The sequence below is a fragment of the Jaculus jaculus genome, chromosome 5 (assembly GCF_020740685.1).
Source record: "Jaculus jaculus isolate mJacJac1 chromosome 5, mJacJac1.mat.Y.cur, whole genome shotgun sequence".
Lineage (NCBI taxonomy): Eukaryota > Metazoa > Chordata > Mammalia > Rodentia > Dipodidae > Jaculus > Jaculus jaculus.
This window is the reverse complement of record NC_059106.1, coordinates 172,092,795-172,107,997: the sequence shown is the minus strand read 5'-3', so window position 1 is coordinate 172,107,997 and position 15,203 is coordinate 172,092,795. Positions and strand designations below refer to the sequence as shown.

At 46.7% G+C, this 15,203-nt stretch overlaps 1 protein-coding gene and 1 pseudogene across 3 annotated transcripts; both read left to right on the top strand.

The window, feature by feature from the left end:
- The window catches only part of LOC101596186, a 65,548-nt pseudogene extending 61,714 nt beyond the window's left edge, over window positions 1-3,834 (top strand).
- A 372-nt stretch (window positions 3,835-4,206) lies between these two features.
- Window positions 4,207-14,998, top strand: Ypel5 (yippee like 5). 3 transcript variants are annotated; one of them, XM_045151318.1, is made up of 3 exons: window positions 4,207-4,336; window positions 12,865-13,028; window positions 14,072-14,998. In XM_045151318.1, exons 2-3 carry the CDS (start codon window positions 12,888-12,890, stop codon window positions 14,294-14,296), a joined length of 366 nt encoding a protein of 121 aa, XP_045007253.1. In that variant the 5' UTR covers window positions 4,207-4,336; window positions 12,865-12,887; the 3' UTR covers window positions 14,297-14,998. The 3 variants fall into 3 exon arrangements, with proteins under 3 accessions (XP_045007253.1, XP_045007254.1, XP_004669467.1); XM_045151319.1 differs by lacking the exon at window positions 4,207-4,336 and adding an exon at window positions 4,922-4,940; XM_004669410.2 differs by lacking the exon at window positions 4,207-4,336 and adding an exon at window positions 5,008-5,080.
- The last annotated feature ends 205 nt before the right edge of the window (window positions 14,999-15,203 follow it).

Genomic DNA, 15,203 nt, shown 5'->3' with positions numbered 1-15,203 from the left:
ACCCATGTAAGCCAGATGCACAAGGTGGCACGTGCATCTGGAGTTTGTTTGCAGGCACGCCCATTCTCTCCCTCTCTCTCTTTCTCTGCCTCTTTCTCTCTGTCGTGCTCAAATAAATAAATAAAAATTAAAAAAAGAAACAAAAGGCAAATGACTGAAAACCAGAAGTAAAATTATGATTACTTACTATAGCAGACAGATTCAGGTTCCCTTAGATAAGCTTCCAGACCAGGCACAGTTATGGAGGAAGGGATATTTATTGAAAGTTACAGATCCAGGGGAGGTTCCATAATGGCAGAATCTGGCCTGCTCTTTCAGAACCAGGCAGAGAAAGAGAGAGAGATTGAGAGCATGGAGCCACAAGCCCAAAAGCCACACCACGCAGCACACTTCAGGAACTCCAGGTGGAACTAGGTTCTATGCATAACCTTAGATTGGAATCTCAAATCCACCACCACACTTTAGGGCTGGACCCTAAGATCTGCCCAGTGACACCTCCTCCAGCCAGGGGGCTGGAAACCCAAAAGTTTTAATAAACTCCTGAATCTATGGGGGCACATTTATTCAAACTACCACAGATACGGAAACTTTTCTATCCAGAATATTCAGAAAAATAAACTAGAAAATCATTCTTTCTTTTCAAAATGAATACTGTGGAAAGTTACCATTGGCAGTAACTTTGCAGTATTCCATTTGCTTACTTGTCTATGTGCTGCTGCTGCAAACAGAGGCCCATCCGCCTTTATCTGAGCAGCTGGGGAACTGAGCCAGGCTGGTAGGCTTTGCTAGTAAGCACCTTTAACCACGGAGCCCTCTCCCCAGCCCGTAACTTTATGTTACAAGGACAGGATGCCTCAACAAAGTATCATAGATTGTGTGGTTTAAACAGAAATGATTTTCCTTCCTTTTTTTTTTTTGTTTGTTTTTTGTTTTTTGTTGTTTTGTTTTGTTTTTGGAGGCTGACCTAGAATTCATTATGTAGTCTCAGGGTGGCCTTGAACTCATGCTGATCCTCCGACCTCTGCTTCCCAGTGCTGGGATTAAAGGCGTGCACCACCATGCCAGGCTTATTTTCTTCTAGTATAATTTTTCTCATAGTTAGAAGTCCAAGGTAACAACAGGGTGGGTTTCTCCTGAGGGTCCCTCCTGGGCTCACAGGTGGCCACTCTATCCTGAGTCCTCAGACAGCCCTGTCTCTCTGCTGACAGCTCTGGTGAACAGGGGGCCTAATCTCTGCAAAGTCAGGACAACAATCAGATTGGATTAGAATTCACCTTAATGGTCTCATGTTAATTTAAGGGTTTACCGTGAAATCCAGTCACATTCTGGGGTCCTGAGCATTCCAGTTTGGTGGATTGTCACAATTTAGCCCAAAACATTCTCAGAAAATATGCAATAGCGGGCTGGAGAGATGGTTTAGCGGTTAAGCACTTGCCTGTGAAGCCTAAGGACCCCGGTTTGAGGCTCAGTTCCCCAGGATCCATGCTAGCCAGATACACATGGGGGCGCACACATCTGGAGTTCGTTTGCAGTGGCTGGAGGCTCTGGCACATCCATTCTCTCTCTCTCTCTCTCTCTCTCTCTCTCTCTCTCTCTCTCTCTGTCTGTCTCTCTGCTTCTTTCTCTATCGCTCTCAAATAAATAAATAAAAATGAACAAAAAAAATGCAATACCTAAATATAATCCCAAAATGAAGCAGGTTGTGGTAGCCTGAGACTACAGTCCCAGCAGTTTCAGTTAGAGGAAGGCAGCTAGCTACACCATGGCATTTTACTAAAAGACATAAAATTATACTCCAATAAATGGAGAAATATACCATACTACCAGTAGGAAAGTTTTACTCATCTAAAGTTGCAATAAAAACAAATGCCTAGCCAGACATGATGGCGCATGCTTTTAACCCCAGCACTCAGGAGGCAGAGGTAGGAGGATCACCATGAACAGTTTGAGGCCACCCTGAGACCACCCAGTGAGTTCCAGGTCAGCCTGGGCTAGAGGGAGACTGTACCTGAAAAAACAAACAAACAAACAAACCTGCCTGTGAGGCTGTAGAGACAGTTCAGAGGTTAATCTCGTGCCTGCAAAGCCTAATGACTAGGGTTCCATTCCCCACTACCCATGTTGCCCTCTCTCACTCCCTTTCTCCTCATACCTGTGACCCTAGCCCTTGTGAAGCAGGGGCAGGAAGTTCAATGAGGTCATGGTTAACCTCAACTACATAGTGAATTTGAGTTTGAGGCCAGCCCCCAAGGGCCACAGGAGATCCAATCTCAAAACAAACAGCAGCCAGGCATGGTGGCACACGCCTTTAATCCCAGCCCTTGGGAGGCAGAGGTAGGAGTGCTGGGAAGAGAGAGTGCACATCTGTGTGGAAGGCACATCAAGGCCTCCTGTTGCTGCAAAGGCATCTCAGACACATACTCTCCTTTGCGCATCTGACTTTACATGGGTACTGCACCTGGGCTGGCAGGTTTTGCAAGCAAGCACCTTCAACCATTGGCCCATCTTTTATCTCTCTCTCTCTCTCTCTCTCTCTCTCTCTCTCTCTTTTTTTTGGATTTTTAAGGTAGGGTCTCGCTCTGGTCCAGTCTAACCTGGAATTCACTATGTAGTCTCAGGATGGCCTTGAACTCACGGTGACTGTCCTACCTATGCCTCTTGAGGGCTGGGATTAAAGGCATGCACCACCACACCCAGCCCATCTTTTATCTCTTACAAAACTCACCTATACAATGATAATTAGGCTTCTTGCCTTTTATAGTCAGATTAATTTTTCTGACCTGGGTGAAAATTAATACATGCTAGAATTTACTTCTGGACTCCTATCCACCCAAAATTCAAACATTCTGTAAATCAACCTAAATGCTAGTGTGTGTGTGTTTGGTTTTTGGGTCTCACGTTGGCCCAGGCTGACCTGGAATTCACTCTGTACTCTCAGGGTGGCCTCAAACTCATAGCATTCCTCCTACCTCTGCCTCCCAAGTGCTGGGAATAAAGGCGTGCGCCACCACGCCCAGCTAGCTTATATTTTTTGAGACACAACCATCACTAAATTTCTTTCTTTTTTTGCATTATCCTTAAGACAAACAACACAGATGTCATTACCTGAAAAAGTACAAGCAAAACTTTCCAATTTAAGCATTGAAGAGGGAGAGTTAAGGGAATAGATACCCTTTTCAACAAAGCTCAGATTCACAAGAAAAAAAGAGCAAAACCTTCCACGTAGGAGACTGAATTTTATCTTTATTTTTTTTAAATATTTTATTTGAGAGAGACAGAAAGAGGCAGGGAGAGAGAAAGAATAGATACATCACGGCCTCCAGCCACTGCAAATGAAGTCCAGATGCATGTGTCACCTGGTGCATCTGGGTTACGTGAGTACTGTGGAATCGAACCTGAGTCCTTAGGGGCTTCACAAGCCAATGCCTTAACCGCTAAACCATCTCCCCACCCCCTGAATTTCCTTGCCTTTTTGAGAATTACTTCCATGGTCAAGAGAAAACTCAGGTAGCTGTAAATAAAGCCAAGTACATTGAAAAATCCTGTTTTTTTTTTTTAATTTCACAGATACTTTTCAGGAGTTCTTATATAGTCAGATTAAAGGCTTTGGGATTTGTAAGTAAAAGATTATCTGTAAAGAGGAGGAAACGTCCTGAAGTAGTGACACTGGGCACCTCAATTTAGGATGCATTTTGACCGCAGCACCTGCAGTGCCTAAGAAAACAGCCACTTGTTTTCAACAGCGGTTGTGTTATCAGGGAGCTAAGGCCTCAGCCGCCTGTGGACGACGCGGATGACGCGCAGAGTACCAGCGGCCGCAATCAGGAAGTCTGAGGCGTCTGCTTTAAGACGCTGACTCACGTGGACGCTGTGTTGTGTGCGCTCAGCTGGGAGGTGGGGGCGGAACCTCGCTCTCACATTGGCTGCCTCGGGGAGAGTTCGCGTCTCTGATTGGCTGAGGTGGAAGTGTCGAGGCGGGGCGAGCCTGCTGGAACGCCAAAGCTTCTGGCCAGGGGCGGGGCCGCCGAGTGGGAGCGAAGCGGGGTGGGGGAGGGTGAGTCTGGGAGGGGCGGGGCCAATAGCAGGGGGCGGGGAGACGACAGCCAGGGGCGGGGCCTAGCGCCAAGACGGCTCCTGTGGGCCAATCGGGAGAGGCGGCTGTCACGGTGTGTGGGCGGAGTCAGGCCGGGTGATTGACGCGGTGGCCCGGAGCGGGGAGAGGCGGGGCCAAGGCCGGGGCCTGACTCCACCTGAAGACCGCGGAGGCCGAGGGGCTGGGGTCGCGCGCCGTGGCAGCAGCAGGAGCAGCAGCAGTCACCACCGGCCGCCGTTCGGGGTGAGTGCGCGGCGGGGACGGGTGCGGGGAGGACTGCGGACTCGTCCCCGGTCCCCTCGAAGCCGTCGGGCGGCGGCGGCCCGGCAGGAAGTGTGTCTTCGTGGTCGCGCTCCGCTCGGCCGTGCGGGACCCTCCCGGGGTGGTGGGGCGGGGCGGGGCCAGGGGTCGCGCGCGCGTCCTTTGTGCGGGTGAGGCTCGGCGGCCACCGTCGTCCCACCCCCGCCCCTGCGCCACAACGCCTCCCCGGCGACCCTCGGTGCACCGGGCCCGGGACGGTGCTCCGGGCGACACAGCCGGCCGCCGGGGCCGCCGCGCTCCGCACGGCCGTCGGCGCAGGTCCGCCTGGGCCCGGGAGGGAAGCGGCCTTTGTCCCTCGCGGGTGGGTGCTGAGGCCGCCGCCGCCGCCCACCACCCAGCAGCTGGGCCCGGCTTTGTTGTGGCCGACGGGCCCAGCCGCCGCCCCGAGCCCGGTGATTGGCTGGCGGGCGTCACGTGGGCGCGGTCCCTGCACTCCCCCCCCCACCCGGTGCGTGCAGGCAGGTGGGACACGCGAGTCACGACCCCGCGCCGCTGCGAACCGGGCATGCCACGGAGGTCGGGGAGGGTGCGCGACGCCTTCATGTTTTCATTTATTTTTTTTTAACTTTTTTTTGTTTCCTCCCTGTTTACAGATTCTGAGGATTTTGATACCGAGTTCTCCCTTGACAGATGGAATGCGTGAAGTAGCCGCGGGTTAGACTTTAGGTGAAGTGCCTGGGTGGGTGGGAGGAAGGTGCGCCCTATGAGCTTGTGTAGATGTCGGCGCTTGGGCCCGAGGTGACGTGCTCGCTGTGGATGCCTTCCCTAAGAGTCAGTGGCTTAATTGTACAGGGTTAGGTAGGGAATTACAACAACTACAAAGGGTCTTTTCTCTAGATGCTCACAGTTTAGTTAAAAAAAAAAAATCTCAGAGCAATGAAATTGGGAAATAATACAGAGCTAAATATTGGTAAGTTATGGAATGACCATAATAAGGTGGGGCACTGAGAACTGAGGAAGTGGGAAGGGTTTGAGGCGATCTGAAGTATTGATTACGTTTAGCCAGTGAAGAAGAAAGCTGCTGGTGGACACTGGGCTTGGGTGAACACGGCTAGCAAGAAAGTAGGACTATGGAAACTCAGATACATACACACATGCATGTATACATCCCAGTACATACATGACATAAATATGTGTATACATCCCACTGGGCATGTGCGGGAACACTATTTGTACATGCTTTGGGAGGTGCTAATATCTTTTGTATTTATTTATTTGTAAGGGGGGGAGAGAATGGGCGCGACAAGGCCTCTTCCTGCTGCAAATGAACTCCTATGCACGCACTGCATTGCGTATCTGGTTTTACGTGTGTACTGAGGAATTGAACCTGGGGCTGGCGGGCTTTGCCAGCAAGGGTCTTTAACAGCTGAGCTGCACCCCCCCCCCTCCCCCCCCGTCCTGTTTTGCTTTTTGAGACAGGTTCTTACACCATAGCCCTTGCAGTCGGCCGTTCTCTTGCCGTGGCTTTATGAATGCTGGGACTACTAATATGCTAACGCCCTCTTCTGTCCCTTCGTCTGGTCTAGTGTCCAGTACAGATTGTCCCCCTCGGTTTATGTCTAGCAGCCATCTTACTTCTAGGGAAAATACATGATGAATGAGATGTAGCTTAATATTTATATAGGGAAGTCAGGTAAATTGGATTTTAACTAAACTTTTCCAAACAAGGTTAGTAAAATATATGACTTCAAAAAGAAGGTTTTCTTGCCAGGTATGGTGGCGCACACCTTTAATCCCAGCACTTGGGAGGTGGAGGTAGGAGGATCGCTGCGAGTTTGAGGCCACCCTTGAGACTACGTGGTGAATTCCAGGTCAGCCTGAAATAGAGTGAGACCCTACCTGGGGCGGGGGGGGGGGGGGGGGGGGGGGCAGTTTTCTTTTTTTTTTTTTTAAGTTTTCTGATTAGAGTCATTGAGACTTTTCTCCTAGGTTGCTTCTTATTAGCCTTTTCTGTTTGCTACTGAAGCTTAGAAACAGGGAAAAGTAAAAGGAAATAAAGCCCAAAATTCTTGGAAAAGAAGTTAAATGTGCTGCTCCCTCTGAAAAAGAGTCTGGGGCATGAAGCTAGTCCCAAATAATCTTCATGAGACGTGAACGTAGTCCTAGATAGACGGACCCAGAATAGTCCTTTCAGGTTATAAAACCTAATAGCTATGTAAGTCAGTATTACATTCCCTGGTAATGTTGTGTGGATTTCACTAGACAGTAATTTACAGTTTACCATTTTAATCAGGAAACCAGACAGTTAAACTAGTCCATGTCATTCAGCTAGAAGCTTTTGATACTGTATCACAACAGGCAGGGGAGCATGAATTTGTCTTGCCAAGAGGTTTCTGGAGAGATTGCCCACTCAGATTGTTTGCTGACTCATGACTAGCTGCTAAGTTTTATGTCTGGTCTTCCTTTCGAAGGATGATGAAGCAATATTATAGAAATACAGGCAACATGAAAAAATGTTTAACAAAACATAAACTAGGCATTATTTTGTCAGGGGAGGAAAAAGACATCTACTTAAATTGCTATCAGATGACCTGATGTCACAAGCAGGACATCATTTGACACAGCAGAGTAAACAGATCTGATGTTGCAAGAGGATAACTTGACTTTCTTAGGTCACTGAGAATTTGGTTTGGTGAACTTTGTACAGAAGGGAAGTCATGCTGGGGAGATAGCTTAGTGCTTGAGCAAGAGCAAAATACTGGTTCAGTCCCCTTGGCCTCCCAGACGCAAGATGGAAAATAGGTTTAACTTTGTCATGTCCTTATGTCACTTACTGGTAGAATTCTGTCATAAATCAGTATGGAAATAGTTGAAATTGCAGTAGCATCACCTTAGCCCAGCTGTTAAAAGTTGTTTAGTCTTTTGTTTTAGAGAGAGGAGACTGAAAACTAGATATACAGCAGGCTTTTACATTTTAGCAGAGTCAAAATTACCTCTAGAAGGGGCAGATTCTGCCAGCCCTTGATATGCTCGGCCTGTGTACCAGGTTCTGAGTTGCAGGCTTGGTACAGTGTCCGCACTTTCCCCTTTCTGGTGCAGAGGGAAGCCCCTCTTGTTTGGCCACTGGTGGTGGTCCCTGACTGGGCGGGCTGAGGTAACATCCTGAGGGTGCAAGTTCTTTCTGAAGGGAAGTTCTCTCAGAACTGGGTATTTTTCCATCAGCAGGTTCTGTGAGATGCAGATAGATACCTATTGTTCTACCTGGTATTTTTAGAGCTGGAGAGTGTTGTCTCCTTTAGGCTAATTCCACTTGCCAAGGTTGAGACCAAACTGGATTATTAATTATAGGGAAGGCAGGAACCTATTTTAAGAACTAGAATTGTGACACTAAGACTTTGAAATGTTTTAGGACTTCTAATTTTCTTCCTGCTTGTAATTTCTGTCACCTGGTTATCCAACATGGATGTAATAGGAGATAAAGGTGGCTAATTGTTACTGTTGAATTATCCATTCTGAGTCTTGCTTCCTGACTTGGGATAGGGAAAGAAAAAAACATGGGATATGTTGTGAGAGGTAATCTACTTTTTTGCTGAGTGCTTTCTGGGCATTCTCATTCGCAGGATTGCTGTTGGCATTTCTCTTACAGGTGCAGGAGGGATAACTGACCAGAGCTCACAGAGGCTCTAGGCGCGGGAGCTGAGGCAGGAGCCACTGAGTCTGGTTCCAGAGCTCTGCTGTCCAGGCTGCACGTCTCAAGTCCAGCAGGTGTATTACTGCCATGAATAGTCTGTAGAGTGACATTCAACATGCTGAACAGCTTACAGGAAACTCAGAGTTTGCTTGTTTCGTGTTTTCCTTTTTGAGACCAGACCTGGCTGGCCTGGACATACTGTATAGTCAGGCAGGTCCTGCATTGTCTGGGATACTCCGTGCCTCAGTGTAGATCCAGAGTGCTAGGATTACACCCAGCTTGGTCAGAGAGAGACAGCTTTTAGCTAGAAAGTCCATGGAAGAAGACAGGAGTGGACTTAGACTGATCTTGTCAGATATTCCTATTCTTAAGTTTCTACTTTTCTTAGAAAGACTGCTTTCTTTAAAAAAAAAAAAATTATTTGTAAGCACAGAGGAGGAGAAGACAGACACACATGGGCGTGCCAGGGCCTCCAGTTGCTACAAATGGACTCTAGAGATACGTGCTACTCTGTGCATCTGGCTTTACATGGGTCCTAGGAAATTGAACCTGGATCCTTAGGCTCTGCCAGGAAGCACCTTAACTGCTGAGCCGTCTCTCCAGCATGAAAGACGCTTTCTAAATGAGAAACTAGCTCTCTGTGTTTTTAAGCAAGGCCAGCTTTTTCCTGTTAAAGAATGAAGGAATATTTCGAGTTTTGCAAGCTGCCAGTTTGTGTAGTAATTACTCAGATTCTGCCATTATAGTGAGAGTGCAGCTTACTGAAAAAAGGGGTGTAGCTAATATGCTTCAGAGAGAGAGCTATCACCACTGAAACTGGCAGTTCGTATCATGTTTGTGTTTCTTTCCCATTTCTGTTTTAAAATTGATTTGTCTGTGTGTGTATATGAATTGGTGCACTGTGGTCTCTTGCCGCTGCAAACAAACACCCACCCTATTTTATGTGGGTGGCTGGGGAATAGAACCCTAGCCCATCAGGCTTTGTAAGCACCTTTATGCTGAGCAATGTCCTCAGCACCTATTGTTTATTTTTCAATCACTTAAAGGTTATTTTTAGTTTATGGCAGTTAGACAAGGTGTGAGGTGTAGTTGGCCCTCAGGCCTCGCCTCTGTTTGCTAACCCCTGATTTTTAAGGAAAACAGTAATGAGCCAGACTTAAAAAAAGAAAATAGATGTTGCCTTTTAGTTAATTGTTGGACCTGGAAACTAGGAAATTATTAAATTCATCGTGTCCATTTTTAAAATCATTCACTTCTAGAGACTTTATCTTTCATAGATTACTGGAAGAGAAATACTTATTTTTCTCCTAGAGAATCTTTAAGTTGTATAAAGGTTTTGTGGTTTTTTTGGTTTTTTTGGTTTTTGTTTTGTTTTTTGAGGTAGGGTTTCACTCTGGCTCAGGCTGACCTGGAATTCACTGTGTAGTCTCAGGGTGGCCTCGAACTCTCGGCGATCCTCCTATCTCTGCCTCCCGAGTGCTGGGATTAAAGGTGTGTGCCACCACGCCCGGCCCTGTATAAAAGTGTTAAAAAATTCTACAAAAAGGGCTGTAGAGCGGCTGAGCAGTTATAGGCACTTGCTAGCAAAGCTTGATGGGCCAGGGTTTGATTCCCCAGGACCCACATAAAGACAGATACACAAAGTGGCACATGCATCTGGAGTTTGTTTGCAGTGGCTAGAGGCCCTGGTGTGTCCATTTCCTCTTTCATTCGCTCTCTCCTTGCAAATACAAATATTTTTCTTAAATTCTACAAAAAGGTAGAGATTCTAAAAATTGCTCCATCAGAATCCCCTGGTAAAATAGAAATTGGAAGTTGTAGAGAACTAAAGACACCTTTTTAGTTGGAGAAGTTGTTGGAGCTAAAACGGAATTCTGAGTGATCTGGGTTTTGCTGCATTTCTGCCCTGGCCTCTCATCTCTGGTAATGGATGAACAGAGTAGCCCTCGTCAAGCAACCAGGTTTGCTAATTCAGCTTTGAGCGTTTGTTTGTTTGTTTGTTTTGAAGGAGAGTCTCCAGCCCTGGGTGGCCTAGGCTCACTGTGTAGTCCTGGGTTGGGCTCAGGCTTGAGCTCTAGCATTTTATAACTTGGAACTAGACCAGCACCAAAGGGCTTGTATAGAGCGCACTCTGCCTGCCCAGTGCTGGCACTGTAAGCGCACCACGCCTGGCATTTTTACATGGGTTTGGGGGACCTGACTTGGCTCCTTATGCTTATGAGACAAGCACATTACTAACTGTGCTATCTTCCCAGCCCCCGCAGCAGAGCAGAGGGATTCAAAGTGCTTTTGGCCTCTTGAGAGTTTTGTATAGTACCCATCCATACTAGGTTACATATTGTAACCTTGTAAAGTTACGCTTACCCACTAATCTCAGAGATTTTTGGGGGGGGGGGTGGCAACAGTTAATGTTTTGCTTGAACTTTTTTTTTTTTTGGTTTTTCAAGGTAAGGTTTCACTCTAGCCCAGGCTGACCTGGAATTCACTATGGAGTCTCCGGGTGGCTTCGAACTCATGGCGATCCTCCTACCTCTGCCTCCGAGTGCTGGGATTAAAGGCGTGCGCCACCACACCCGACTCTTGCTTGAACTTTTTTGGTAAACAACTTCTTATCATATACATAACTTTACACATACATACATGCATGCACACACATATCTATATATATAATCTTACACACATGAGCATGCGCACATGCACATGTTTAGGAGTGGCAACCACAACTAAGAATATTGAGGGCAGTGTAAGGTTTTGCCCAGATACTTTTGGACTTGGTAATGAATCATACAGTTGAATTCAGTAAAAATACTTGGGTTAAGAGAAAAAAAAATGTATGTGGAGTTTGTTTGCAGGGGCTGGGAGCCCTGGCATGCCTATTCTTTTTCTGCAACTGCATAAATAAAAACATTTTTTAAATACTGTTTATAAAAATTTAAGTGCAGTGAATTTAAGGAATTACAGTGAATTTAAGGTACTGAGTCTGTTAACTCACTTTTGAAATACTGAAGTGATTTTTTTTTAGACTTATTTAAAAAAATTTTTTGTTATCTATTTGAGAGTGACAGAGAGAGAGAGAATATGAGCATGAGCATGTCAGGGCCTCCGGCCACTGCAAACGAACTCCAGACGCGTGCGCCCCCTTGTGCATCTGGCTTACATGGGTCCTGGTGAATCGAGCTTCAAACCGGGTCCTTAGGCGTCACAGGCAAGCATAACCACTAAGCCATCTCTCCAGCCCTTAAAGGCTTATTTTTAATTAATTTATTTATTTTTGAGGTAGGGTCTCATTCTGGCCCAGGCTGACCTGGAATTCACTACGTAGTCTCAGGGTGGCCTCGAACTCACGGTGATCCTCCTACCTCTGCCTCCCGAGTGCTGAGATTAAAGACATGTGCCACCATGCCCGGCACAATAGTGTATTTTTTTCTCACCTCTTTTCTCACCTCTAGTGCTTTATAATCATTTATTTTAGGAAATTCCACTCTCCCCCTCCCCACACACACACAGATGTGATACCATTACTTGGTCTTGGTACATGTGTTTTTACTTCTTTAGTTCTGTGTGGTGATTTGAGTGTGAAATGACCCCCACACATCCCCATATATTGCTACACATGTTTGTGTATCTGGGGAATTGAACCTGGACTATCATGCTTTGCGAGCAAGAAACCACTGAGCAATCTTCCAGACCCTGGTGTGTTTGTGATTTGGCCTCACACTTGATACTCAGCTGAAGCCTGGGGGAGGTGCAGCCTTGCTGGAGGAAGTGTGTCACTGGGGTGGGGTGTATCATCTAGTCCAGCTTGGCCAGTTTCGTAGAACTCACTGTCAATACTTGCTCCTTGCTTCATTTGGAGTTGTGACACCTGGCTGGCTGCTCATGAGAAGGTGTGCTGCCCCTCGTGTCTGCTCTTGCTGCTTCCCCCACCACCATAGAAACTTCTCTCAAAACCGTAAGCCAAGGGGCTGCAGAAGGAGCTCAGCCGTTAAAGGCACTCATTCGCAAAGCCTGGTGGCTGGGGTTCAGTACCCAGTACCACTACCCACACGAAAGCAGATGCACAAAGTGGCACACGCATCGGGACGGAGTTCATCTGGAGCAGCAGGCCCTCGCACGCTTATTCGTTCTCTCCTCTCAAATAAAGAACATTTTCTTTAAAAGTATCTTTTTTTGTTTTGTTTTTTTTTGAGGTAGGGTCTCACTCTGGTCCAGGCTGACCTGGAATTAACTCTGTAGTCTCAGGGTGGCCTTGAACTCACGGCGATCCTCCTACCTTTGCCTCCCAAATGCTGGGATTAAAGGTATGTGCCACCACGCCCGGCTAAAAAGTATTTTTATTTATTTATTTATTTGAAAGAAAGGGAGAGAGAGAGAATGGGTGTGCCAGGGCCTCCAGCTGCTGCAAACAAACTCCAGATGCATGTGCCACCTTGTGCATCTGGCTTACATGGGTCCTGGGGAATCAAACCTGGGTCCTTTGGCTTTGCAAGCAAGAGCCTTAACCATTAAGCCATCCCTCCAGCCCTAAGCCTGTAAGTTTAAATAAACCCTTTCCTCCCATGGGCTGCTTCTGGTTGGAAGTTTTGTCCTAGCAGCAAGAAGATACCTGCTACATCTTACTGTTCCTAATGGTTCTTTGCCTAGGTATGCCTTTTATGTGTTCAGTGTGTGCTTTGGGTCCTTTGTTGGCAGGTTAAGTGTTTCACACCGCACGAATTGGAAGACTGATGCTTGCGTAGAGATGGATCTCTACAACACCCCGAATTGGTGCTGATCAGTGTGTGTTGCAGTGTATTTATCCTTCCATGTTTACTCCTAGGTTTTTAGGACTCAGCTATCAAAATGGGCAGAATTTTCCTTGACCATATTGGTGGTACCCGTCTGTTTTCTTGCGCCAACTGTGACACGATCCTGACCAACCGCTCAGAGCTTATATCCACTCGGTTCACCGGTGCGACTGGCAGAGCGTTTCTTTTTAACAAGGTTGGTGAGCAGTTTCCTTCGTGCCTGGCTGTGGGGGGGTGTGGACAGTACCAGCAGAGTGCCTGCTCCCTCAGAGTTTGCAAGTACCAGGAAGTGTCGTCGTAGCTGAAGTCTGTGGAAACGATTGCCCACTGCGGTGCTTCTGACAGGACTCTGGGACACGTGGCCTGAATGGGTTATTACAAAAGCTCAGCAAATGTGTCTCAAGAAGGGTGGTTGGGCATGGTGGCTCGTGCTTGTACTTTCAGCACTTGGGAGACCGAGGCAGAAGGATTGCCACAACCTGGAGGTGATCCTGGGAAGTCAGTAGTGAGCTCCAGATCAACAGGCTAGTCTTGGCTACATAGTGAGATCCTGTCTTGGACTGAAACACACACACACACAAAGGATGGTTTTTTTTGTTTTTTTTGTTTTTTTTTTTTAAGAAAATGTTCAGTGTAATAATTCAGGGACTTCAGAAGAGACCCATTCAGGGAGATAGCCCCAGTAAGCTATCAAATATTGACTCGTGTGTGTATGTGGAGTGTGTGTGCACTTGCACGTGCACTGGTATACACGTTTGGTTTGTGCACATGTGGAGGCCAGAGGTTGACTTTGTGTGTCTACCTCTATTGAATAACACCTTACCATTTCAGTGTGTTTGTTGTAAACTTGCTTGGAAGTGTTTGGGTTTTTTGAGACAGGCTCTCACTGTATAGTCTGGTCTCAGCCTCCCCATTTCATGTATATATAATTTTTTACTTGCACAAGGGGAGGGGGCGGGAGGAGAAAAAATGAGCATGCCAGGGCCTCTAGCCACTGCAAATGAACTCCAGATGCATGTGCCAGTGTGCATCCGGCTTTATGTGGGTACTGGGAAATTAAGCCTTGGGTCATTAGGCTCTGCAGGAAAGTGCCTTAACTGCTGAGCATCCCTTCAGGCCAGCCTTCCCATTTCTGAGGCTACAGTCATGCACTTGCCCCCCCACCCCCCCCACCACATAGTAGGATGCAATGGCAGATAACACATGGCTTTGGAATTTTGTTCTGTGTGTGTTTTGTAGGTAGTAAATCTGCAGTACAGTGAAGTTCAAGACCGGGTCATGCTCACTGGCCGCCACATGGTTCGAGACGTGAGCTGCAAGAACTGCAATAGCAAGCTGGGGTGGGTCTACGAGTTCGCCACGGAAGACAGCCAGCGCTACAAGGAGGGCCGCGTGATCCTGGAGCGCGCGCTAGTTCGAGAGAGTGAGGGCTTCGAGGAGCATGTGCCATCTGATAACTCTTGAAGAAAAAGAGAAAAATCCATCTTTTCCTAGGTCTCCTTCACCGAAAACAAATTACTTACATACACTGTCCACCTTAGCATCAGAATCAGATTCATGAACTGCGGAACAAGAGGTTGCAAGGATCGAAGATGGAACCGTTTTCCTTTTTTTTTTTTTTTCAAGTTTTTTTTTCCTGTATTTTCCATCCATCAGCAGTTTGTAGAGAGAATATGCAGGTGCCGTTACTCTTCCTCTGTCTGCATCTTGAGTCAGGAGTCTTATCTGCAGCTACATGGTGGGTTATGTGAGGAACAACATTGGGGCTGGTAAGAGTGAAAAGTGTATCTTATGTAAATTTTGAGTGGAGAATATGTCAAGAGCATGGTTTTCAAACTTATTTGGGCTGCATTTTAAATCTTTTTCTTTTAAAACCAGTTATTTTACTTAATTGCTAGCTTCAGAGAAGAGATCCGAATCTGCCCAGCGCTGGAGGTTCAGTGTTAGCATGGCTTGTGCTGGCCAGTGTGCATATGCTTGTTGGAGATGAGCTGTAACCAGAGCCCATTCCTGTCAGTCTTGACCCAAAGATGTCGCCATTGCTAGTGCTCGTCATCACAGAATTGGCCTTGATCGGAAACTTTCTGACACGGGGAAGAACAGCTTGGTTGTCTTGTCCATGTAACTTAAGCATAGTAATATAAATAAAGTCATAGTTGGATGTTTTTGGTTTTGTGTTGCTTTTAAAAACACTTAAGGATTTGATAATGTCATTTTCCTAGTAAAGTGAGTATAAAATGATTTGCATAAACGAAGCGTACTGTTTAAACTCATGGTACTGTATTTAGAAGCACTTAAACAGAATGCCAGTGTAAATCCATGCAGAAAGTATTTAATTTTCATCTGTTCTGAAAGGAAGGGAAATGCAGTA